This window comes from Glycine soja, chromosome 14 (assembly GCF_004193775.1).
Source record: "Glycine soja cultivar W05 chromosome 14, ASM419377v2, whole genome shotgun sequence".
In the NCBI taxonomy this organism is placed as follows: Eukaryota; Viridiplantae; Streptophyta; class Magnoliopsida; order Fabales; family Fabaceae; genus Glycine; species Glycine soja.
The window spans coordinates 4,182,975-4,209,615 of record NC_041015.1 but is presented as its reverse complement, the minus strand read 5'-3'; the positions used below and the strand labels follow the sequence as shown (position 1 = coordinate 4,209,615).

General features: G+C 28.3%; 1 protein-coding gene across 1 annotated transcript; it reads right to left on the bottom strand.

Annotated features, from left to right (window-relative positions):
* Positions 1-9,025: 9,025 nt before the first annotated feature.
* Positions 9,026-14,326, bottom strand: LOC114385254 (cold and drought-regulated protein CORA-like). The gene is made up of 4 exons (XM_028345275.1): positions 14,175-14,326; positions 13,146-13,438; positions 10,116-10,206; positions 9,026-9,569 (listed from the first exon to the last, which is right to left on the bottom strand). Exons 1-4 carry the CDS (start codon positions 14,263-14,265, stop codon positions 9,265-9,267), a joined length of 780 nt encoding a protein of 259 aa, XP_028201076.1. The 5' UTR covers positions 14,266-14,326; the 3' UTR covers positions 9,026-9,264.
* Positions 14,327-26,641: the final 12,315 nt, after the last annotated feature.

The following is a 26,641-nucleotide window of genomic DNA, read 5'->3' as shown; positions in this document are numbered from 1 at the left end:
CTAATATAAGAAACTTCCATTATTAGAAAACAAGTTTTTTACATCAGTCGAAATAATTATTCAAAGACAATGGTTAATCGTTTTTTATAATAATGTCGTTGAAAGTAAAAAGATCTAAGAACAATAAAAAATTGTCTATTGTAGAATTACATTGATTTCTACATCAATACTATACAAATCACTTTGATTTAGTTAATTATTCTTTACAAAAGGAAAATAATAGCAGTTTGCAAAAATTAGTTCGATAAAAAAATTGAATCGAATTGGTTTTAAATTATTTTAACCGGTTTGTTTTTATATATAAATAATCAAACCAATTTAGAAACTGTTTTAAAATTGAACTAATTTTTAAAAAATTGATTTTGAACTGAACTAATTTTTAATCAGTTTTAAATTAATTCTAAGCGCCAAATCGACTTTGAATTGGTTTTTAAATTAGTTTTTAAACTATTTTTCAAATAAAAAATTTTAAATAAAAAAATCAGTTCAATTAACTGAACTAATTTTGTAGAAATAATTTAATTAACTAAATTGATTTTATTAATTAGTGCACTCATTTTTTATTAAATTAATTTTAAAAAAACTAATTCAGTTTATATTCAATTACAATTCGGTTCAATCTCAACTAGTTTTTTTAATCCCTAGACAAGAGTTTAAAAGGAAAATGTCATTTGCATGCAGCGCTATCTATCTTCACCCTAAATTGAAACCTATAGTAGAAAAATGTGGTTAAATTTCTATATATGATAATATAATTAATGTATGGTCTCTAATAGAGAAATTAGTCGTGATGACAAATGGAGTGAAGTCAAAGTGCTTTGGCAACATGTTAAATCAATGTAAATCATCTGGCGAGAAACTTAAATATCTCTTTACATTTGAAATATATATTTAGAAAGGTTAACTATAAAATGGTATTAATAACTAGTTGTAGTTTGAAAAATGGAAGAATGAGACAAGTAATTACAATTGGCTCTCTTGCTTGCAACAAGCTTAAGCATAGTGGTCCTAGAGGATGCTACTTCTAACGAAAATAATGGAAACTGCAAACTAAATGGTCATGGAAGTGCAAATAATTAAGAGTGATAGGAAGAGAATTAATTAATTTAAAAAGTTTATTTTTAAAAAAAAATCCTAAAGTTTATTTGAAACTTGATATCAAGAATAAATAAAATCAACAAAAATAGAAAATCAATTAATTGAAGAAATTTTTTAAAATTATATCATTAAATATAGTGAAAATAATTAAAATTTATTTATAATTAAGTTCGCTAAACTTTTTTTTCTTATAATTGAATCAAGAGAGAGTATGCTTTGAATAATGAAGAATTTTTGTAAATTCTTGCTCAGAGGTTACTGCAAGAGAATGCTAACTCTTAATAACCAGAAATATAAGTCCCCATTCCACGTACGGTAATATTATATAGATAGCATTCAAGTGTATGTTTGGTATAAGCCATGGGAAAACACCACGAAGTTAAGTATTTTTTCCCCCTCTCATATTCAAATAAAGAGCACGAATCAAAGGCGCATAAACAAAATAGAGAGTGAAATATACCTTTTTGTCATTGAATAATGATGCAAAGTATCCACATCTTTAGAGGTATACACAGATAAATAATATGATAATATATATTAAATGTCTTTATATATAACACGATACAAATTTGTCTTCCACTTGCACTAGAGCCGCTCAAACCTGTTTCTAATGTCTAATGATCGATCTAGTATGCCCTTTATACTTATAATGCACAAGAGGTTTAGTCAGTGGGTTTGCAACATTATCATCGCGCGTTTGTTTGCACTTTGCATATTTTCTTTATTATCTCCCGTGTTCTCTCGAATGAGATGTGGAAGTACTTAGGTATATGCTTACATCTTTGGTGCAATCTAGAATCCATAGTTATTGCTATTGCTCCACTACAATAGAGACTTGTAGGTTATTAATTAATTAGTTTTTATCTTAACCCACATATCCTGGGGATTAGTTTTAAATTTCTTAGCATCGCTTAGCTAAATAATTAAAAAGGTTCCTATATATAGACTAAAGGTTAGGATTGACTTGTACGTGTAGCTGTTATGTTATTCATAGTTTATTAATTAGGCATTGTTAATTAGGGGAAATTAAATATAGTGCAGCATTGACCTTGTTCAATTAAGCTTCGGCTTTCTAATTTCTTTGCTTTCTGAATAAATAGACATGGTTTCAAGGATAATTTATAATGACGTGATAATTATAGAGAAGTAAAAACTTAACAGCAGAGAGGATGATATAAATGATGATGATATATAGTAACAATGCAACTAAAACCCCCGATATATGACAAACTATTTGTACAATACATAATTGATATTTCAATTTGCTATAAAACTCATCAACCCAATATGACTTATTATTCACTTATTCTATACTTATGAAATATCTCTGGGTAAGAAAGGTCGGAAAAAAAGATAGACTTCCTTGCTATGTATCCATGCCTCTCATAACACGAGATTTTATTGATGAAATATATTAGTAAGTACGTATAAATTATACACTGTCTCATTTTGTGGGTCGTATCTTCAGAGAATCTAGGGCAACACCTAAAGCAACCTCTGAATGGATACCCAAAACAACAGCCGAAATGGCAAAACCTTGGGTTGAAGCCACGACCAGGGAAGAAGCCACCACCACCAAAACCACCACCAGGGAAGAAGCCGCCACCACCAAGTAATTTGGCATCACCCTCATTGACCTCTTGAACAACCTTTCCTGCAAACATATTTAACTCTTAACACATGAATCACTTATGATGGAAAAATGATTTTTTGCTCACCCATTTGGTGTATGTACTTTGTGAGGGAAGAGAGAGATAAGAGGGAAAGAGAAGAAAATGATATATTAGATTCACGATGAGCTGACACAGAAAGAAAAGGATATAAAGTGATCATAAAAATTGAAGAAAAGGTTAAATGATAATAAATTGGGAAAAGATACATTGGGGAAAGGGGAGTCCATTATGATAGAATGAATAAGCTAAAAAAAGCCGTTGTATTCTAAACATATTTTAAGTTTAAAGGTTTTTGATAACGAGTGCTTACGACGTAAATTTAACTTAATAAATAAAAAAGTCTTAAATATTTTGTTAGTTCTGAAATTAGGCATTTTTTTTTACTTTTTGTTATTGCAACTTTTTAAAATGATATTGGTAACTTTTTTCTACATTTTGATCTTTATTTTTAATTTATCCCTATAACGTATCTATTTCTTATTATAATTTCTATATTCGTTGGCTTAATTTCAATTAGATGATGTGAAAAATGGTAAAAGAAAAACAATATAAACAATTTTTTCGTATATTATAAGGACAAAAGAAAAAAAATGGGTATATTACATAAACAAACAAAATAATAAAAATAAAAAATAAAATACAAGAACCATTTCAAAAATAAATATAGGGATGAAAAGAAGGAGTAACTGCAAGGGTTAAAAAAATATTATTTATACAAAAGTACCTACTAATTTTACAAATGATTAGTCTCTATTAAAATATTTCTCTACACACTTTTAATGAGTTCCATCCTCCTAACTATCTTTAAGGTTGAACCCAATACCTTGATTATAAAATAAACTTAATTATACTCAGAATAATAACATCGTTTTAGCGATAAAAGTATATCTAAGTTAATAAAAAATCATAACACATGTTTATAACAAAAAAACATTAGTAATATCTTTTCATACATTTATTATATTTTAATTTTTTAACTAGAGTTTTAAAAATATTTATTAGTATTCTCTTATTTCTATATACTCACGAGAGTATAAGGCAAAATATATATCGCTCAGCCTCTTGAAAATCCCTGGCTGTCACCTCTGAGCAGATGAAAAGGAACATGGCCAGTGGAATAATGAGTAATGCTATCTTCGTCTTGGAACCCATCTTTCAGTAGTAAACTACAACAAATCTACTCAAATAAGATGTATTTGGCAATGAAGGATGAGAAAATTAAAGGAAATGTATATAGTCTATATATAGGAGGGGAGGAGGGAATAGTTGGGACCTTTCCCTTAATTGGCGCCTATAGTGTACTAACTCAGTCTTAGATATGGCAACAACGGGGCTAGGCAGGGATGATGGATATTGCTTGCAGAGTCCTTCGGCCTAACTCGTATCCATTTCAAATACGTGACGGTTAGAACTAAAATTTATTATCTCATCTTTCTATTATCGGATTATCGGATATTGGATATTCCTTTTCGTCCTATCCTCAATTTAGATTTATAAAAAAAAGGTTTTTCTAAAATAAAATATTGAAAATCTGATTTTAAAAAAATTAATTATTACATATTTATTTTTAATTACTTGTATTTGTAATCATAAAAAAAGAATATTAAATTATATAAAAATTATAAAAAAAATTTAACAAGTAATTAATAAAATTTTAATAATTTCATCATGGTGACGGGTACGGGAATGGATATGAGACGGATCGTGACATCCCCATTCCCAATTTAAAAAATTGAGTAATGTTAGAACCTGAATTCATACTCGATCAACTTAGATATTTCCATTCAAAATCCAAAAAGATTAGAGCTGATAAAAATACTGATTTCATTATCATGCCTACTCAGTCTTTTGTGACCGACTTGTTCTTGATCTGCAGCTTAATTTCCTTCTCGATTTTCAATGGTAAAAGATTGTAGGATGTGAAATTGAAGCACTGCAATTATTGTACGTGACTATATATATATATAAGTGACCACGTGTATATGCTATGTAATGAAAAGTAGAGAAGTAGACGCCTACGGCTATTTAATTTGATATCATAATATTATTTTAATTACCATAAAGAATAAAAAAAAAAAACTTAAAGCACAAAGTAGATTGATCTCTTTAATGTTTTTGTATCATTTTCTAATTAAAATTAGAATTTTATTTTAGTAACGTACTAAGCTAGTCATTAATACAACTTTTTATAAGATGGATTATCAAGATAAAATTTCAACTCTAATTAAAATAACCGGAAAAAATACATTAAAAACTATAAATTTTGCTCTAATTTAACCTATAGGTACGTCAAATACTGCAATTAATTACGACCGCTGAATGGGTACGTAGAAGCAAATGTTATGGAAATCAAAAGAAGAAAACACTAAAGTCAATTAATTTTAAACGTTACAATTTATTTTGTTCAAAGGTTGTTTTTTCACTCCTCCATTGTGATTCCTCTTGAATTTTTTTATGCAGTATATACTATATAACCTTAAAATTAATTTTTAGAGCAGTAACTTTAATTTTATTTCATGATTTACGTATAGTAACTTTTTAACACGAAACCGTGGTTATGAATCATGAATATTATAGGTAAATTATTTTTTACATTAAATTTTTCACAATCTTAATCAAGATTAACCAGTAAATATTTTTTATTAATTTATATAAAGTCCAGTACGGGAAATACTTATGTCGGGTCTTTCATCCACCATTTAATTTGTACTCTCAATAGAAGTCCTACCTCCGCCATTTTGAAGTTTTTTTTTTTAAGAAAAAAAAAAGAAAGAAAAAGTCAAGAACACAACTACACAAGTTTTATTTATCGTAGAAAATTGTGGCTGAGTTACCCTGTTTGCCAAGGTAGCGGTGCTAACCTCAAATGACATTATATGTGGCTGTTAATTAATTTTCTTGATGGTTGCTAAAAGATTTTTGTCCATAGACTTATGGCCCATCCTCCACGGCTTTGCCAACGATGTATCTCTTTTAATTAAAAAAATTTGCTGTTATTAAAGTTTTTTTTTTACGAAAAATATTTAAAAAATATATTTCTTTTAAAGAAAAGGATCTTCAAAACTAAATTTTATATTCGGGAATATATTTCCTATAGAAATGTGCTACATCTAATTAAGTATGAAAAATTAACATAACTTTAAAATATTTGTTTTACCTTTTTAATAAATAAATAAATAAATAATAAAGACAACCTAGTCATTACAAGAAAAACTCGTTCAAGCGACTGAATTTTACGATCATGAAGAATCCGTCGCAACTGGAGACCGTATTAGCGACCGGATTTCTTTCTCAAAAGAAGTTAACATATCGGCCGCTAATTTGTTAGTAAAAATATTTTTAATATAAAAAATTAAATAAATCTGAAAGCAAATATAGTTGTGATACTTTGCGACCGATTTTATCAGTAGCTAATGATATTATCAATAATATTTGTGTAAAGTCTATAAAAAATCAATTTAACAAATACAAAATTGGAGATTTTAATATTATAAATATAAATAATAATATGTTAAATAGAAAATTATTTTACTATATTTTCTAATATTATAAATTTTTACATTTTTATTTAAAAAGAAAAAGAACATAATTGCGTCATGGTGTTCACCACCAAGATACAAAAATGTGGTGCGAGAGTGAGAAAGATAAGGTGATGTTCTCTTTTGTTGCTGCTTGTCATTTCTGTTTAGAGTCTTAATATTTATAAAATTGTTAGGAGTCTGAATTGATAAGAAAGTTAGTTTCATCATGTATTATGATCGTGTTGGAAACCCTATATTTTGGATTGTGTTTTACGTCGAATCCTATCGGCTATCGGCTAGGATGACATTCTTTATGTTGAGCTCAGGTTAAGTGTTGATGTCAGAGTAACCCTGGAACAGGTAGTATAAATTATATGTCTATGTTGTAAAGCATCGCATGAATTTTACAGAGTATTTCAATTTTTATTGCTTGCACAAGGTACAATGCAGTGTGTGCAGCTATATGACTCCTACGATTTTTATAACAAATGAAGATAATATATACAAACTACACATCAACGTTTAAAGATCATTGCAAGAACATTTAAATAGAAAATTTTATTTTTCATTTTTCTTTTGTGAAAGTCATTGGCTAAAATATATTTTTGATCCCTATAATATTTTCTTAGTAATTTTAGTCTTCTTACTCTAAAATCAAGATATTTATTTTCTCAATCTGTCAAAATTACAATTAATACTAACATTTATTTTGCAAAAAAGGATTTCAATTAATAACGCAATATAAAAATAGTAAAAATAAAATGAAAACTTCAAAAAAGGGAGTAGAATACGTTAATGTTATTGTAGCATGAATAAGCTTTTATTTTAGCGATTAATTCACACTATTAATCTATTTTATTAACAAACTAAGAAAAAGGATAATAAAACATAATAGCCACAAAAGATTAATAAGAAAAACAAAATAATAAAAAAATATTAGTTTTTCAGTTCAGAAGAAGAAGAAAAATTATCAAACTCAAATTATTAAAAACAAGTGGGGTCCATCAACCGAAATATGAACGACAAGAAATCAAAGTTCTGGGCCGAGCCCAATGTGAAAAAGCATCTAGTACACAATATAAGCAAAATAGACCTTTGCTTCCTGTACCTCTACTTTTTCTATCTGCATCCCCAAATTTTTAATATATCCAAATTAGCCTTCTTTATTATAAATTGCTCTCTCACTTTATTTCTCCTCACACCCACTCTCACTTTATTTCTCTGTCGGTCTCCTTCCTTTTGTCTTCCTCCAATAGATGACGAAGCTATGGTTAAAGTGAGCTAGTAAGGGTGTTTTTCTCCTATGAGGTATAAGGAGGGTTGAATGGTCAAGGAAAAAGAAAATAGAAGAAAGATCATGATTTCAATCTCTTCCGTTAACAAAAATTAACATTTTAACAATTTAATATTTTTTGATAAAATAAGTTTTTTTTTTCTGTTTATATTTATGGCTGTAAATAATAAAAAAACATCTAATCCAGTGTATTAGATGTTCAAGAATTATGTTAGCATAGATCCAAATCGAGTAATCTCAAATGTATGTTGTATTTCATATTACTCAACCTATAATTATGCTAACATAAGTTCCAAAGTGTAGATCTAGAAGTGAACCAACATAATTATGATTGAGTTTTATGGATTACTCAATAAAAAATTATGTTATATCATTTCCCAATCAACAATTCCAAAATTAAGATAACATAATTTTAGATTGAGTAATCCGTAATAAAACTTGGTTGATCTAGAAATGATGTAACATAATTCAAATTGAGTAATCCAAAATGTATGTTGTGTTTTGAAATACTTAATCTCAATTAAAAAAATTAGAAGGACACTAAAATAAATTTTCTCATTTTAAGGAGTAGAAATGTATTTAATCCAAAAAATTATTAATATAAAAATAAGGAGTTATAACCAAGGTTTTCTTTTTCTTTTTTTTTTAAAAAAAAAGCATTGGAAAAACTCTTTAATAAATGAAAATGTCTTCAAAATCAAATATTGGAATTATTGACTCGTAAGAAAGATATTAGCATCTTACATCAGTCCTAAAACAATTACTTCCGGTTAAATGTGCAAAGTTATGATAATTTATAAATATTGGTTTTATTCCTTAAAAAAAGCAAGAAAAAGCTTTTAAGTATTTTTTTTATCACTTTCATCTTGCAAATATGATGTTTTTCACTTTTAAATCCTCTAAGTATTTTTTTTCATTATTTTAAGTTTTAAATATTCCTTGTTTAGAACTTAACAACAATCTCATTCTAAAACAATATTGATATTATTGATAACATGAATTCCTCATGTATGACAAAAGTTAAAACTGTCAAAACTAGTAATCTGACTCGACCTAGCTTAACCTATTGGTCTTAGCATGAAAAGTGGATCGGCCTAACTTGACCCATGGTGTATTAAAAAATAATTTAGAAAACTTTCCCATTATTATAAATTTACTAGCTTACAAACTTTTTCCGTATTTTAATTTTTTAGAAATAAAAAAATATTTCATAAAACACAATTCAAACTGCCCCTATATCTCAGTGATTTGGTTTTGCTAAGGATTGTCAAGCTAGGAAGGCTCCTATATATAGACTAAAGGTTAATATGTACACGTTTGGGTAAGGATTAGCCATGCAAGATGTTATTCAGAGTTTATTATCCATATTTTACTTAGGGTTTAATTACGATTTAGGTTCCCTTGTGCTCTACTTTCTGAATAAATAATAATAGAATTTGTACAATAGATGATATTCACCAATTTATTTTAATTTTCTCTTAAACTCATCACACAGGCACGAAGACGTGTATTATTATACATTCAACAACACTCTTAATTTCTACTTGCGAAATATCTCTAGTGGTATGAAAGATCATGGACTCATGCATGATGAGAATCCATGCCTCTCCAGTCACAAGCTGTTTTATTTCATGAAATTAAAATATCAAAAGTACTAATTAAGTAGAACTGCATCGTCTTAATCGTGAGGCTTATCTTGAGTTTGTGCAGCAACAGCTTCGCCAGCGTTATAGCAGCACCTTCTGCAACCTCCGTTGTATGTCCGGCCACCGCAACAGCCATGCCTACAGTATCCACCACCACGGCCAGGGTAGCCGCCACCATGACCAGGGTGGCCACCACCATGACCAGGATAGCCACCACCACCGCCATGGCCAGGATAACCGCCACCGCCATGGCCAGGATAACCGCCACCGCCATGACCTGGGTAACCCCCTCCATAGCTTCCACCGGGATATTTGGCATCATCCACTCCATTTGCCTCTTTAACAACCACAAAACACAGTTAGTGAACCATTTATCTTAGAAAAAGTTTTTTTTGGATATGGGTGGAAAAGTTATAGTTAGTGAACCATTGATCTCAAGTAATTATTATGTATGTACCATTAATATTTTTTCAATTTATAAAAAAATAAAATCAAATTCAATTATTTGTAATGTAAAAATTGTCTCAGATGACTATTGGGGCCTGAGGGATGAAAAAGAAAAAAAAAGAATATAATTAGAAACTTCTTTTTTTGTAAACATTTTTTTAATTTTTTTTATAAACTTTTTAAATTTAAATATTTTATTAACAAATATTTCAGGGATATTAATATAGAAACCAATGAGTATTTTTTTAATAAAACATTGCAGTGAAAGTACTATAGAAATTACAACAAAAGTATATCGTAGCCTTCTTTTACATTTTATTTTATTTTTCTAATTCTTTAACAACTTTAAAGAGAATTGTTAATTAGTATGTTTTATTGTAAAAGAATCATAAGAATATAATTAACTAGAGACATTATAAAATGACGTATAGCTTACCCTCTTTTGTATTCGTGGATGCCACCTCAGAGGAGACCAAAAGGAGCATGAGGGAAAGGCCTAGGATCAGTAACGCCATCTTCAAACCCATCTTTCAGTATAAACTACAAGGAATGTATTCAAATGAGATATGCTTGGTAATGAAGGATGAGTAGAACATCAATGGGAAAGTATCTCTATATATAGGAGAGGAGGAGAGAGAAGCAGAACCTTTCTGTTAAGTTGGTAGTTGGTATGTATTAATTCAATCTTATCTAAAGAATTAATAAGAACTTCCTTCTCCATTGTGAATGGTAAAAGATTGTAGGCTATGAAATTGAAGCAGAGCAATTATTGTACGTCTATCAACCTGCAATGTATATCAACTTGCTATGTACTGAAAAACTGAAGTAAAGACGACGCCTGCTGCAGCCTGCTAGTCGATATCATAATTTTATTATATCTTGCATAAAGTATAAAATATTATAAACTGTATGCCCAACACTTAATTCAACCCATGCATGCATCGGTTAATAAAAGACTATTTTTTATTATAAACTGTATGTCCAACACTTAATTCAACCCATGCATGCATCGGTTAATAAAAGACTATTTTTTTTATGTTAACCTGTGATATTAACTTCAAGTTTGAGTAAAATATAATTAAAAACTCCGTATATAATAGTTCTAATCGACTCCAACATGAATACAGTCAGTAAAAAAAACGCAACACTAATTACACGTTGCAGCATGTTAATTTGCTTCAGTGGCTGTTTTTTCACATTCTTAGTCGTAATTCCTCTTGGCAAAAAAATAATATTGACTCCCTATTTTTTTTAATTCTTAATTTTATTCCTTTATTTTTAAAGAGAATTTACTTCTCTAACTTTTAAAATCAATTTTTAATCCAATTTTACAAATAAATGCCTTGATCCCATGTGACATAACTTAACTGCAGGTATTGAGGTATACAACCATTAATGTGAACGGTGCAGTAGGTGGATGCCAAAAATAATAATGTATTTCTTTTGACTTATAATTTTAATTAAGTATTTTGATAAATTAATTTAAATTCAACTGCATAATTAAAATCTAGTTTATATACAAAATATAAATATTTTATTATCAAATATATTTTTTTCTGAATTTCACACACACACACACGATAACACACACACACATGATAACACACACACATGATAACACACACACATATGATATTTAATAATTTTTATTAAAGATAAATATATATCATTATTGATAAATACAAAAATTAATAGTATGAAATGAAAAAAAAATGTTTAATTACATATTTATATAAATAATATATAAATATTTATGCTCAAGTCTACTTATCTTTCATAATTTGGTCATTTTAAAATATGTTTTATAAATAATAATGATTAAAAATAAGGTATTTTATGAATAATAATTAAAAACTGGATTTTTATTATTATATATAGCACGCACGAAGAGGTAAAGCAAGTAGATTTGTTTGATTTTGTGAATTTTATTATCAGCAATCAGATGTATCAAACGGTCCAGGAAGTTGTTGTCGATGGGCTGGCAATATGCTAGAGAGAATCCGAACACCTCCTAATGTGATAAATATGATATGTGAGGGACAAATGTAGAGAGAAATAGAAAGAAAAATGGGATAAAAATGGATTGCAAGGGACTGAAAGAGATGAACATCATTACTCTCAAGGTTGTATTAATAGGATTTAAACACCGCGAGAAAATTAAACATAACCCACAAAACTAATTTATTAAGTGTGAAAGTCTTAAGGTGGATTAAGTATCACATTAAATAATTTATTTAATTTAATGTGGGATTTTTAACATTGTTACTCTTTTAAGAATAACATTTATTATGATTTTCATCACTCTATCAACTTGCCAATTTGGTATTCATGAGTTTCTACCTTAGTCCAGCTTATAGAAAGCATTTTCCTAATATAAGCCTATACGAAAAACATAAATTAGAACTTAAAATATATGCGAAGAGTCCAAGTCAAAAGACTAGTCCATTGAATGGAAGAATATCTCAACTTAACCAACGTCCACAACAACTTTCATTATATTTACATTGATCATATGATAACCCTTTTACCTTTATTAGCTTCACTCATTTATGAGTATTTAATCTGCACATTAATCCAACTTGTAGGTAGTCTTTTTTTAACTAAACTCTCAATGAAATATAATGGCTCAAGACGGACTAAGAACATAGATCATTGGATTAAACTATAACTTTCAGAAAAGCACTTTCTAAAAGTTTTTTGTCTTTCTATCAATGCTCCTCCTTGAAAATGGTTTGTAATAACCATTTTTTTTATTTCTTTTCTGGCGTACTTAATAGATTTTGTTAGCACCAAATCATTACAATTTTTTGTATTTTTATTTTAATAATTAAAATTATTTTATTAAACACAAGTCAAAGAGTCCCTATATATATCTCAATGATTTGGTTTTGCTCAAGATTGTCAAGCTAAGAAGAGGCTGCTATAGAGACTAAAGATTAATATATATATATATATATATATATATATATATATATATATATATATGTATGTATGTATATACAAGCTTTGGTTAGGATTAAGTTGTAATTCGTGTAGCTAGCCATGATATTATTCAAAGTTTATTAGCCATATATTTTAATTGGAGTAAATTAAAGCGGCATTGACCCTTGTTCAATCAAGCTTTAAGTTTCTGGGTTCTTTGCTTGGAATAAATAGATGGCTATATATAATTAAGGGTCATCTATAAGTATATGATAATTATAAATTAAAAGACCAATTAGAAATAAAAATCACGATATTTAAGACAAATTAGAATTTCTACAATAGATGATGTTCATCACGTTAATTTGCTCTTAAACTGATCACACATGCACGTACAAATTAAAGGCGTATTACACATTAGACACTATTTCTACATTCGAAATAGATCTAGTGGTAAGAAAGATCACGGGGAATCCATGCCTCTCGTGACACGAGATTTTATTCATGAAACATCTTAAGCATTACGTAGAACTGCATTGTCTCAATTGTGAGTCTTATCCTGAGTTTGTGCAGCAACAGCTTCACCGGCGTAGTAGCAGCACCTTCTACAACCTCCATTGTATGTCCGGCCACCGCAACAGCCATAGCGACAATACCCTCCTCCACGGCCTGGATAGCCGCCACCACGACCAGGGTAACCACCACCGCGACCTGGATAGCCACCACCACGACCAGGGTAGCCACCACCACGGCCAGGATAGCCACCACCGCCATTGCCTGGGTAACCCCCACCATAGCCTCCACCAGGATATTTGGCATCTTCAACTCCATTTGTCACTTTAATAACAACAAATCCGAGTTATTATAATTAGTAAACCATTTACCATTCAACAATGATTTTTGTGAATGTTGAAATTATTACACGATGTCAAACCATCACGTATTTAATTTGGGTCGCGATTAATTTATATGTGATACATAACTAACTGTTTAATTTCTTATTTTTTTTAATAAAACTCAATTATGTATGTGTTAATTACATGAAAATTCTGTTGTTTAGAATCATCATAATCCCGGATCAAGTAATATATATAGTTTTCCTGTTGAATGTATATACTTTATGAGGGAAGAAAAAGAAATTGAAGTGATAAGTATAATTGGTGGTTGGAAGAAAAAGAAATATAAAGATAGAAAAAGATATAAGGTGAACAGAAAAATTGAAGTGAGAGTTTTAGATGATAACAAAATATACACTCCATTGAAAAAATATACAAAATACCGAAAGAGGAGTCTATTATGATCGAATAAATAAGATTAGAAAGCTCTTGTTTCGTAACATTTTTATTTATTTAAAGGTTACAACAGTAATATATATATTTTAGGGATGTTAGTATAGAAATTAATAAGTGTTATTTTTATAAAACAATGCAGTGAGAGAACATATTGTTGCATTCTATAATATTTTTTACTCTTTAACGAGAGTGTTTTTAAAGACATTAATATTTACTAGTATTTTATCTTTAAAATTTTCATAAAAGTACAAGGCAATTAAAATGATGTATAGGTTACGTACCCTCTTTTGAATTCGTGGATGCCACCTCTGAGGAGACCAAAAGGAACATGGCCAGCAGGCCTAGGATCAGTATTGCCATTTTCAAACTCATCTTTCAATAGTAAACTATAAATGAGATATGTTTGGAAATGAAGGATGAGAAAACAAGTGGGAAATATATCCTCTATATATAGGAGGAGAGGAAAGAGAAATAGGGACTTTTCTCTTACTAGTAAGTTGGTAGTTGGCGCAGTAACGTGTATATATTAATTCAGTCTATCTAAAGAGTTAATAACCGAAGAGTTCTTCTTGATCTCCAGCTCAATTTCCTTCACCATTTTGAATGGTAGTAAAAGATTGTTGTTGGTTCTGAAAGTGAAGCAGGGCAATTATTGACATGCATGCATCAACCTGCTATATACTATCAACTTGCTGTGTACTGAAAAGTGGTGAAACAAAGACGCCTGCTTCTAGCTTGCTATCATAATTTTATTATATTTAGCATAAAGTATAAAATAATTCTTATACACTGTATGTCAAACACTTAACCCAGCGCATACATCAGTCAATTAATACGAGACTATTTTATCTTAACCTATATATCGTCGAACACTTACACACATTGCAGTATATGTTTTCTTCAATGGTTGTTTTTATCATGTTTTTATTTGTAATTAATTTTTTTTGGAAAGAAAGAATATATCGTATAGCTTCAAAATTAACTTTTGTAGCAGTAACTTTAATAAAGTTATGATTTACTTGTTAAGCACCCGTATAAAAAGAGAAATATATATTTTATATGTATAGAATTTGGAATTTCCGCCAATAGGGGTTACACACCGGCAATATTTTTACTTCAATGGAAAATAAGCAAATTATATAAGGGAACTTCTCATACTTTAATCTAAAATATTAAGATTTTAGTTTATGAATCTTAATTTTACTTATATGATATTTAATATTTTTATTTCTAATGGATGTGAGTCTCTTTTATATGATAAGTCTCCCTTCAAGAGAAAAGTTATCATGTGAAAGGTGAATAAGAATGAAAAAATTAAATATCATATAAAAGAAAAAAAAATCATAAACTTAACGTTAATATTTTGAGTTAAAGTGTGAATTAAATTTACTTATATAATTTTCTTACAACCCATTGATTAAATTTCTCCATAATTTACCTCATTTTTCACTGTCAAGTTCACTTGTAAATTTAAAAAATTTACTTTATGTTTGGATATTAATTAATCTTATATATTAAAATCATCACTTAAATAATCTAATCAAGTCAAATAAAATAATCAAATTAAATAAAATGAAATGAAATGACTGACACATAATCAATCAAAATTTTAAACAAAAAAGTTATAATAATAATAATAATAATAATAATAAATATCATATTTTATTAAATGTGTATAAATTAAAGAGATAGTCATCTTTATTAATATAATATGTCAAGATTTAAAATTTAAAAACGAAATATAAATTAGGATTGAGTAAATTTACTATAATTTGAAAGTTTAATTTATATATAAAAGAATGATATTTTTAATTTGATTAGATGTATAAAGATTTAAAATTGAGAAAAAAATTTAAGAAATAGTACTTGAAAAAAATAAAACTCACTTCTATATTTTAAACTGTAATACATAATTTGGAGTAAAACTCTTACTCTCCTCACTTTCTAAATTAGACATTTTTTTATATTCTCTACCTTCTTTCCTCTGGATGAGCATTTCACACATACTTATATGTAACTAGTAAAAAATATCTCTCAATTATCTCAAATTATCATTTTTTATTCTTATTTGTATACTTAATCTTCTTACCTCTTTATGTATTTCAATCTATCTTCTTTTATCTTTATCTATAAATTAAATTTCAATAATTTAAAAAATATCAATAAATATAAATATAAATATAAATGACCTTATATCTAATTTAAACTATTCAAAAGATATTAAATTTTTTTATTTATCATGATAAATATACACATTTTTAACAGATTATTTTAACCCATATTTTATTATGTTATCAATTTTCTTTATTTGCCCATTGAAAAAACATCAACTTGCCTACTTGAATTTTAAATATTATTGTTTTTTAATTATATTCTCAGCTTACCTATCTTTAAATAGTGTAATTTATGCACATATTATAAATGAGAGAATATAATGAAAGTCATATTAAAAAGTTAAATTATAGTTACATTCTTTAGTTTATGTAATATTTTCTTAAGTGAATAAATGAAACGAAACAAAATAAGTATGTATATTTTACTAAAAATTATTGGAATTTACAAAATTAAAATGTGAACATCATTAGAAAAATAAAAGGACTCGTATATAAATTCATTAATTTTAATAAATTTCAGTAAATAATAGAAAATAAAAAATATAAAAAAATTGCGTCGACATACCTAATCTAACGTTTCAAATTAAGTAAAATGCTTTAATGCATTGAATTCCCAGACGCTCCTGCAACACGAACCGTACAAGTGTACAACCAATGTGAATGTGATGAAGTACGTACCTTTGGCTTGTGGCTGTGGGTCATATAGTATTGAATGAGAAAACCAGTGAACCGAATCTAGCTAGATAGCAACTCCATCAATGGACTCACCGGACGGGAAGGACGAAAAATTTGGACTCCATTGCTGACACTACTTAAATGCCTAATTATCATAAATAATGAGCCATGACCCCCACTAGCTTAATTATCAGCTTTCGTTTCATCCACTAGTAAAGTGTCACAAGAAAATAATCATGCTGCAGATCAATAATGGTGAGAACCGATCACTACTAGTACAAAAAATAAACACTTTTTTACACTCACAAACTATGCCTAGCTATGTTTGGCTTTGCATTTGTACTTATTGGGAAAATACCCAAGTCCCACATCGACTGCCTCAATCCTTGGAGTGCAGCTTATATACCTGTTGGGCAACTTCACTTAATGCCAATTGGTTTTAAGATGAAATCCCACATGGTATCAGAGCAGGCTCTAACCCTGGGACCTCTCATTCGCTTCCGCTGCGACAAGCACCCACCATTTGTGGTTCACGCACCAAGCCCAATAAGTGCTGGGCGTGAAGGGGGTGTATTGGGAAAATACCCAAGTCCCACATCGGCTGCCTCAATCCTTGGAGTGCAGCTTATATACCTGTTGGGCAACTTCATTCACTCACTGCATTTTCACTTATTTCATCATATCATTGCTTTTTTTTTTTTCTGACTTAATTATGACTTATAATTTTGTTGTATGGGACTTATGGTTACTTTTTTTTTTCAAATCCTAGTTTAAAATGATTACATTGAAGATTGAACATCATAAATCATTCTGATATTTAGGTTATTTTCACTGTCTAGATCTTGCCTTTGTTGAAATATGTTTTCTGGATGATGTTAGTTTAAATTTTAAAAAAACTCATAAAATTAAATAACTTAGGTCATAATTATATTTAATGATACTAGTTGTAATTTAAAAAATATTTTTTTTCCTATATGAGTGTGAGTAAGTCAATAAACGCATCCATTTGATCATAGGGAATAAGTGTGCATCTCTCAATAATAGACTTCACATAAAATAACAGAACAAAAAAGTTAGTAATAAATACATTTTAAAAATATGTTTTTTATAATTAAAATATATAGAGAGAGAGAGGATATGAGTGTATGTTAGTAATTTTTTGTGGATTTGTCAATGTACACTTGTTTTTAAAAAGGACTATTTTAACAAGTTATCATTTTGATTTCTTAAAATATGTGCAAGTTGCTAACATGTCTATTTGAAAAATAAACGGGTGTATATATTAACAAATCTCATAAATAAAAGAGGTAAATAATATATTAATAAATTATAAATAATTTTATATAAATGAAGAGATTAATTATTTTTAAATCTGTGTATCAGAACATTAAATAATAAATAAACTAAAGGAAGAAATTATAAAGTTTTATTAGTGAAAACTCATAAAAAAATTTAATTAATAACATGATGCTTCATTTTACAAAAAAAAAAAAAAGAAGAGAAAATTGAAATTAAAATCAGATACAGGTTATTCTGTATCCCAATTTATTCTCTTCACACAACACACGTAACTTTGACTATATATTGATGCATTAAATGTAATCATTATTGTTTTAGCATTTTGTAGTCAAATTTGCTATTTCTTGCATTTCCACTCAACCGCATAAGTTAAATCATGCACATGACTTGTCAGGCTTTCTATAACAAATGTCAACGAAACAATTAGATCACATTTACCAACAAGATGTAAACGTGTCTGCTGCTTTGAGTGTGTAAAGCATTTATATTACTGAGTAATTACTTGATAAAAATCAACAATTACTAATATTTTAATAAGATTATAATTTGTTATATATGTAAATTTTTAATTAGTTTATTTGTGATTCTCATTTTATAGAAGAAAGAATATCGGGTTGAGTTTTTTTAATGTGAAATAGTATCAGATTTATCATAAGTAAATAAGACTGAAATACATAATTAAATCAGTAAGTTTTTAATGAAGCCTTGTAATGTTTTTTAAGTGAGGTTGGGACACACCTTTTTATATTTCAATTGAAATAATATGATGCTAATGATGGAAACCCAACATCTCTTAACTGTTTTGTGAATAGAAGGGTTGCCCTGCAGAACCGATACTCTACATTGAGCTAAATAGAAGGAAAAAGAAATTGAAAAAATAATAATGCCTAAATGTGTAGGCACAAATAGTGTAAAGCTTTTTTTTTTTACATTATTATCCAATATTTACAAAATAATATATAAGGTAAATTTGTTTGCTTTAACAATGATCACATTAACGGTCATACTCATACGTAGCGTAATTTCTTACACAATTTAGTATGTACAAGAAACGATATATATATATATATATATATATATATATATATATATATATATATATATATATATATATCCAAGCCCGGAAGATGATATACTTGAGTTTTGACACGCTGCTGGTTACCTTTTATTTCAACATTTTTTGGGGATATATAAGTAGGAAACGTGCATTTTCATCTGTTATAAATAAAAAATAAAAAAAAGGGACGCATATTTTTAGGAAAAAGAGTGGTTTTTATATTTTTTATGTTTTAACTCCTAAGAAAGGAATGGGATAAGTTCATTTTCAAGGAGAGAAAATAATATTCTATACGTAAATCTTTTATTTTATATTTTTAACTTCTTTTACATGTCACTTTCATTGAAAGATTTTCAATTTAGTAATCAAATTGTATGTTTTTCTTTAAGACTTAAATAACAATTTGGTCCCTACTCAATACCTTATTTTTTGTATTGGTCCTTTAAAGTTTATTTTTAATCTCTATAAAATTTACAACTTTTTATTATATTCTTTGAAATACTATGCTGAGAATATAGGATTCACATAAATATTTTTGGTTGGTATTTGATAAATTCATAATATTATTTTATTAAAAAAAATAAAATAAAAGAAATGAAAAAAGGATAGCAGGAATGGATAGTTAACTTCTATTTTCATAGGAATATATATACTCGATTGTCCTTCGTCATGAAAATAAGAGGTGAGATAAATATAAGTATATCATATTTCTACAATCAGCGATGTCTGAAAATATAATTTTTAGAACTTGTAACAATCATGGAAATGTGATATCATGTGTTCATATTTTTGGGAATAATTTGTAATATCTTGAAACAAATAACTAGTTTAACAAGATAATCACATATATTTTTTAAAACAATATTTTTAATCTCTTTATATAGTATCAACTATTTTGAATAATATATATATATATATATATATATATATATATGATTGACTTATCATATTTTTTATGACATGATACATCAATAAATTTCAGCACGTTATTGTTACATGATATAAGTTAATGTCATTACATAGTTTGATATTACAAACAAAGTTCTTGAAAATTAACATTATTAAATTTTCATTAAATGTTGTAGGCATGTTATTTTCAATTAATGTGATGCCCCCCCTCACTTGTTTCATTCATTCCAAGCTCTCTTATTTATTTTTTTTCATAAAACCTTGTTTCCTCCATAAATATTACGCCTTATTTTGTATCCTTTTATATTTGATAAACAAGTATGATTTTATTTTGCAAGAACAAAGCATGTTGGAGATGCTAATTCGTTGGAAGTGGCTGAGACGATATCGATCGGCTGTTCGAACAATGAGGATGAACCCCCAACTCAATAGTCAAGAGTTGTTGTGTGCTTATAATGATCAAGTTAATATGAGTGTTTGCAGAATTTCAATACTAGAGTTTAAAATACTCATCAATTGTTTGGATGGTAGGGGTGAACAAGAGACGGGTGGGGTCGGGTTAAATTCAATTTTAATCTTTTGTTTTTAAATTTTGATCAGATTTAGATCCTAATCCATTTTTAGACTTAATGAACCTAATGATTTATGATTTAAATTAGGATTGGATCTATTTAAGAATATGAATTTTTCTATTAATATAATTGAGATTTCAAAGATAAATTTTATCTTATTTTTATACACGATATTATATAAATTAAATTATAGTCACTTATAACCATAAAAAAAAAAAATTAACATCAATTTAGAAAATATTTACAAAAGAAGTTAACAGGTTAGTGTGTTTTTTCAGGGATTAACACAACAAATGAAATGTAGTGTAAAGATATAATAATTAAGGACTAGAATTAAAGATCTGGCAAAGAAAAAATTGGGATAGGTTGTGTTTAACCCTAACCTATCCCTAAATTGTCACTAACCCTAATTGAATCTAATTATTTACGGGTTAAATTAGGATGGATTAGGTTAGCCCATCAGGTTGGATTGGAGGATCTTGCACACCCCCAATTGAATAGAATATTTATACAAAAATGAGGGTGACGTGGGTGGATAACGTAAGTGGAAGAATGATTAGACGTTTTATCCGTCCATTAGTTACTTTCACGCAACTTTATGAGTTGAGAGGAGTTAGAGTTATCCCATACCTAAATTAGGAAGTAATTCCATAATTTGCAACATAAAATCCACTCTTAGCAATGTGTCATTTTCCACGTCTATAGTACAACTCACAAATTAACTTGAGTTCCATGAAATGTATCTCAGTTACCAAGGTGGAAAAATTCAACATATCATTTGTGGATTTTGCTGGAATATTAGGTCCTTAATTACTTGATCTAATGCAATTTAGCCAACTGTTAGAAAATTGATCACTAGGCTAGCTATAAAGTTGTGTGGAGCAAACAATGGAGGAAACTAACTGAGTAATCAAATTAACAGGTAATAAAAATCAAAATTCTACTCATCAACGATTTCTAACCAAATATTTAGTCATCCACAAAATATTCAACCTCCCTAACCACCGACAAAGCGCGATCAACATCATGATAATCATCCAACATGTTCCTATGTGCAGTATTATTACAACAAATAAATGACTCACAGGAATGAAACCAGTTTTCATAAATGGACGTTCCTACTAACCATATGATGCAAATTAATTAGAATGAACAAGGTACCTAGACTATATTAGTACGCATGCATTTATATATATATCGTCTAAATTCTGTCAAACAGGAAGAGTCGGGGAAGCATCCTTAAACAGGTTAAATATGATTGCAACGTGGTGTTGAGAGAGACATGGGGATGGAGGGGGAAAAAGTAAATTGCTTGGTCAGAAATATCATTTTAATAATGTTCAGCGGAAGTTCAAGTGTTAAATTTTAAAGACTTAGCTATAAACTTTTAACATTATAATAATTTAATTAAAAAAATTAAATCATAGAAAACATACTTAAAAATTTAATTAATGAAATTACAAGAATTTATCAATTTAAGTAATTATAAACATAATATTCTTTTAATAAATTTAATAAATGACTATTTCTCAATTTATTATCTATTTATATTATAAATCTAATATATGACGATACAAATGTTATTTTTCTTAACTTTTAATTTCAATATATGTTATATCTTCTAATTCTTTCATTAAATCTTCTTGCTGATCTTTCTTTTCTCTTTCAAAATTCAAAATAAGAATGTGTTTTAAATTTAAAAAGAAACCCAATTAATAACCTAAATAATCTTATTATATTATTAGGTAAAAAAATGTTTGTTTTCATCTCCATGTTAGTATTTTAATTGGTTGATTTGTATGAGAAATATTGATATTACATTCTCTAACAGTATGTTTGGTAGGAAAAAAAGAAATAAATATGTTAGAGTTATGGTGGATTGAAATAAGAAATAGAGAATGAGAGTAAATTAAAATAGGTGAAAAATAGAGTAAAAATCTAAGTGTTTGATTTAAGGAAAATAAGAAAGAAATAAAGAAGAGAAAAAATAAAAAATTCATTGATAAACAATCTTTTTAACAAATAATTGATTATTTTATATGACTGATGTTTTTTGAAAGATAATTGTATGCGGTTTTGGTAGTTTTTGACCACCAATACATGTTAAAAATCAGTCACTAAATGTATTTTTCTAGTAATTTTCCACTGTCGTTAGAAAATTACCTCAAAATGTTAAAAATTGACACTTTCACTATTTAATTCTGCTCATTTTTGTGAAGAAATAAAAAGTGTATGTGAGACTCACATCTTTTTATTTCTCTCCCTACCTATTTATCCGCTAACAAACCCACTCTATTTTTTATTTTCCTCTATTTCAACTCCCTCCTCCCTATTTCTTCTTCATTTCATCCCTACCAAATATATCTTAACTTTTAAATATTCTCTTTATTATTTTACGTGTCTAACTTGTGATTTTCTAGTTTCCTAAAAGTTTTAACTAATATATAAACGAGTTTGTTGACGAGCAGGGTTAAATATTTAAAATAAAGAGTGTGGAAAGTTGATAAAGTGGAATATAATATAGATTGAGAAAGGACATATTAGTAATCCGGTCATCATTTAATATTTAGCAATTTGTTCTAGAGAAATATTTTTTTAGTTAAAATAATGCTTAACTTATTAACAGTTTATGGTTTTGAGTTAACTTAGTGGTTTCAGCCCAGCATCTCAACGAAATAACACAAACATAACTGGATAAGACTAATGGGTCTCTCGATGGTTGACAAGGAAAGAGACAAAAAGCCCAAAAACAATAGAAAGCATGAAACAAGACTGGGCTGAGCAATAATCCAATGGGAACTGCTAGGGACACCCTGTATTTTTGCTGGGACACCCAGCATAATATGCGAAACTCCAATTTTACTCTTTCATAAGTCCAATACAGATTGACAATCCATATGAGGCATACGGATTTGCAATCCATAGGCCCAATACGGATTACCAATCCCTAAGTGGTCCATAGGATTTTTTTTTATTTTTTTTCAAAAATATAATTTATGAATTAATTTAAAATTAATGATTTACATATATAAATTGTAAATATAATATTTAATTTGTTTACAAATATAAATTGTAAATAAAAATCATAGATTTAATAGAAATTTACATATGTAAAAAAATACCAAATTTATTTAATTATCAATTATTGTAATAAACATTTAAATACACCATTCAATTAAATATCATATTTGTTTAATTTTCAATCATTGTAATAAACATTCAAATACATCAGTCGATTAAATACCAAATTTTTTAACTATTAATTACTATAATAAACATTTAAATACAACATTTAGTTAAATATCAAATTTTTTTAATTATCAAATTATGTAAATAAATTAAATGTATAAAAAATTTCTAAAAAAATTATAATTTAAAAAACAATCAAAACATACGGATTGACAATTCGTATGGTTCATACGGATTGTTAATCCTATGAACCATATGGATTGCCAAATGACCATATTTATTGTAGTTCATACAAATTGTTAATTCGTATGAACCATACGGATTGTCATGAATCCGTATGTTTTGAATTTTTTTAATATGCACATCTTTTTTTTTGTCGACGAAAAATCGCTAAACTTCATCGTATATTCGTAAACAACACACTACCACTAATGACAACAAATACTAACAAAAGGATGCTAACGAAAGTAAGTTACACTAAGAAAGTACGGTTTTGCAAAAAAAAATGCTGCAAAAATGAAAAAAAAAATCTATTATTTATAACCAAAAATATTCATGAGAACATTTTCGATATTTTGAAAAACTGCTAGGTGTATCAGTAAAAATGCTAGGTGCCCCAAACACTTCCCTAGTCCAATTGAGGCAAGAAAAAGACAAAAACAAATTACACTTGTCTTCTTGTGTTTAAGACTTATTATATTTATACTTTCTCTTTATTTTTATATTACACTAAATTCTCCTAATTTTGTATTATCTATTATAATGTGACCCCTAACCCAAACACAGTAAAAAAATACTAACAGAGAAGCTAAGCATGTGACCTTCACATACTTTTTAATGATTTGCTTTTTTTAAAATCATCTTATCTTCTTCCTTTAACAAAACCATTTTGATTTCTTCCGTAGATTTTGATGCACTAACAAAAATAGATTTGCAGATCTAGATTACGCTTGTTTAAACTTCATTTTGCAAGCAAACATTCTCGCCTCCATTCCTAATCCACCCTACCATGCATCTCCTAATTAAATTACATCACCATGCTCATCGATCACTAGACAAGAAATATATGTAGTTCTTGCTGCCACACTAGTAACAATAAATTTCATCTCCTAAATTACATCACCGTGTCCATCAAAAACTGAGTTATTAAAACAAATTTCATGTCTAAATGATACTTCAACCCGAACCAAACGCACACAAACAAAAAAGGAAAAATCATTATGGCCTCAAAAGCACGTCCTCGATCTATTGGGTCTAACCCTAAAGGAATTTGCGAAACTTGAAACCATCATCAACACGCATCACAAAATTGGACCCTTTCCCCCGAAATCTCCACCCCATCAAAGTGCAACGCATCGACACACCAGCGCGCACGGTGCGGCTCTTGGTTTGAAGCTTCGCAAACCTGCAGAAGTACAAGCACTTTCGTGAAGAGCTGCAACATGCGATCACTGCCACCATTCAATTTGAGCGTTCGAATCTCCGGAATTTTCGAATCCAAAACCCTAAAAAGCGAAAATGCGTGATTGAGCTTTTGAGCCAAATCTAGTTCGTCAAATTTTACTAATACAAATGTTTGTTTATTCTGAAAAGGTGGTTTAAGATCTGGTGATGAAGAGATGGGTGGAAGAAACACAGATGGGGTCTTTTGTTGTCATTTCACTAAAAAGTTAACATCTTAAGTTAACAGTGAGATTCAGGGGTGGTAAAGAAATAGATTTTAAGGGAGAAAATGCGAATGTAATAAGTCCTAAACAAATAGAAGATGAAGTGTAATTTGCTCGGCTCAAAAGACAAACAAGTTGTAAATTCTGAAATGCAGATTCATTAGGATACAGTGAGGAAAACCGATGAACAACTATCATGAATATGATAAAATTGAAATAACCATAACATAAAAAATAAGATCTTGAAATACACATTCAATTTTAATATTTGCTTCATGGTAAATGAAGAGCTAGCGGGAACATTTGGCTGTGACCAAGATGAATGAGAAATGCCACTTGTAGGTGGAGGCAGCATTATTGGTGCAAAGGTAGATGGAGATGAGGAAGAAATTGATATTGCTGTTTGGATCTTTGTGGTGATCAACAGTGGTGGTTAAGAATTTGTATTCATGAAGGATAAAAATAGCCGTTGTTATTAGTTGTAATGAAGCAAAATTGTTAACGTGCATTTCGAAATGGGATGGATTGGGATTGAAAGAAAAATTTATAAGAAAAGAGAAGGAAAAAAAATAAAGATAAAGTAATAAATATAATAAACTATATAATAAGAAATGTAAAAAAAAATATGTAGAAATAAGAAGGAAAAATAAGTACTTATTTATAATTATTCTTTTTTAAAACCAACCAAATATTTGTTGATCTATCAGTGAATCACACCCCTTTTATGTAAGCTTCTAGAATAATGTATTTTATTATTTATTTTAGTTAATTAATTTCATTTATTTTTAATTTAGTGTTTTTAGAGTTGAGCTCAAATCCAAATCAAGCAAAAAAGGAAATTCATTTCTGAGCTTTATGTTAGTCCTATTAAATTCCTCAAAACAATAGTCCTATAATCTATATATAAAAAAAAGACCGGGCCTATAAAATAACAGTAAAAATAAAATTAAATGAAATAACATAAAAATATCGAACAAAACTAATTGTTGACACTTGGATATTTTTTATTTTTATAAGAAGCATGGGAACAACTAATAGTTGAGATCGCCAGATGCTAACCTTTTTTTAATTACTTCCATTATTGTATTTTCAGAAAAAGCATAAATTGAACTCTATGAACAGAAACAAAAAAGAATGTAACGCGGCAAGCAGAGAAGCAATTAAGCTGAATTTCGTCCAATAGATTTTAGCCATGATGCAACATGAATTTTTGTCCCTAAGTAGGGGTGGGAATAGGCCAGACCGACCTACAGGGACCTACGACCT

Coding starts and splice junctions, on each gene's coding strand:
- LOC114385254 (XM_028345275.1), bottom strand. CDS start 14,265: ATGAGTTTGAAAATGGCAATACTGATCCTAGGCCTGCTGGCCATGTTC. Junction 13,439..14,174: donor ATCCACGAATTCAAAAGAGG/GTACGTAACCTA, acceptor TTGTTATTAAAG/TGACAAATGGAGTTGAAGAT. Junction 10,207..13,145: donor CTCAGGATAAGACTCACAAT/TGAGACAATGCA, acceptor TTATACTGAAAG/ATGGGTTTGAAGATGGCGTT.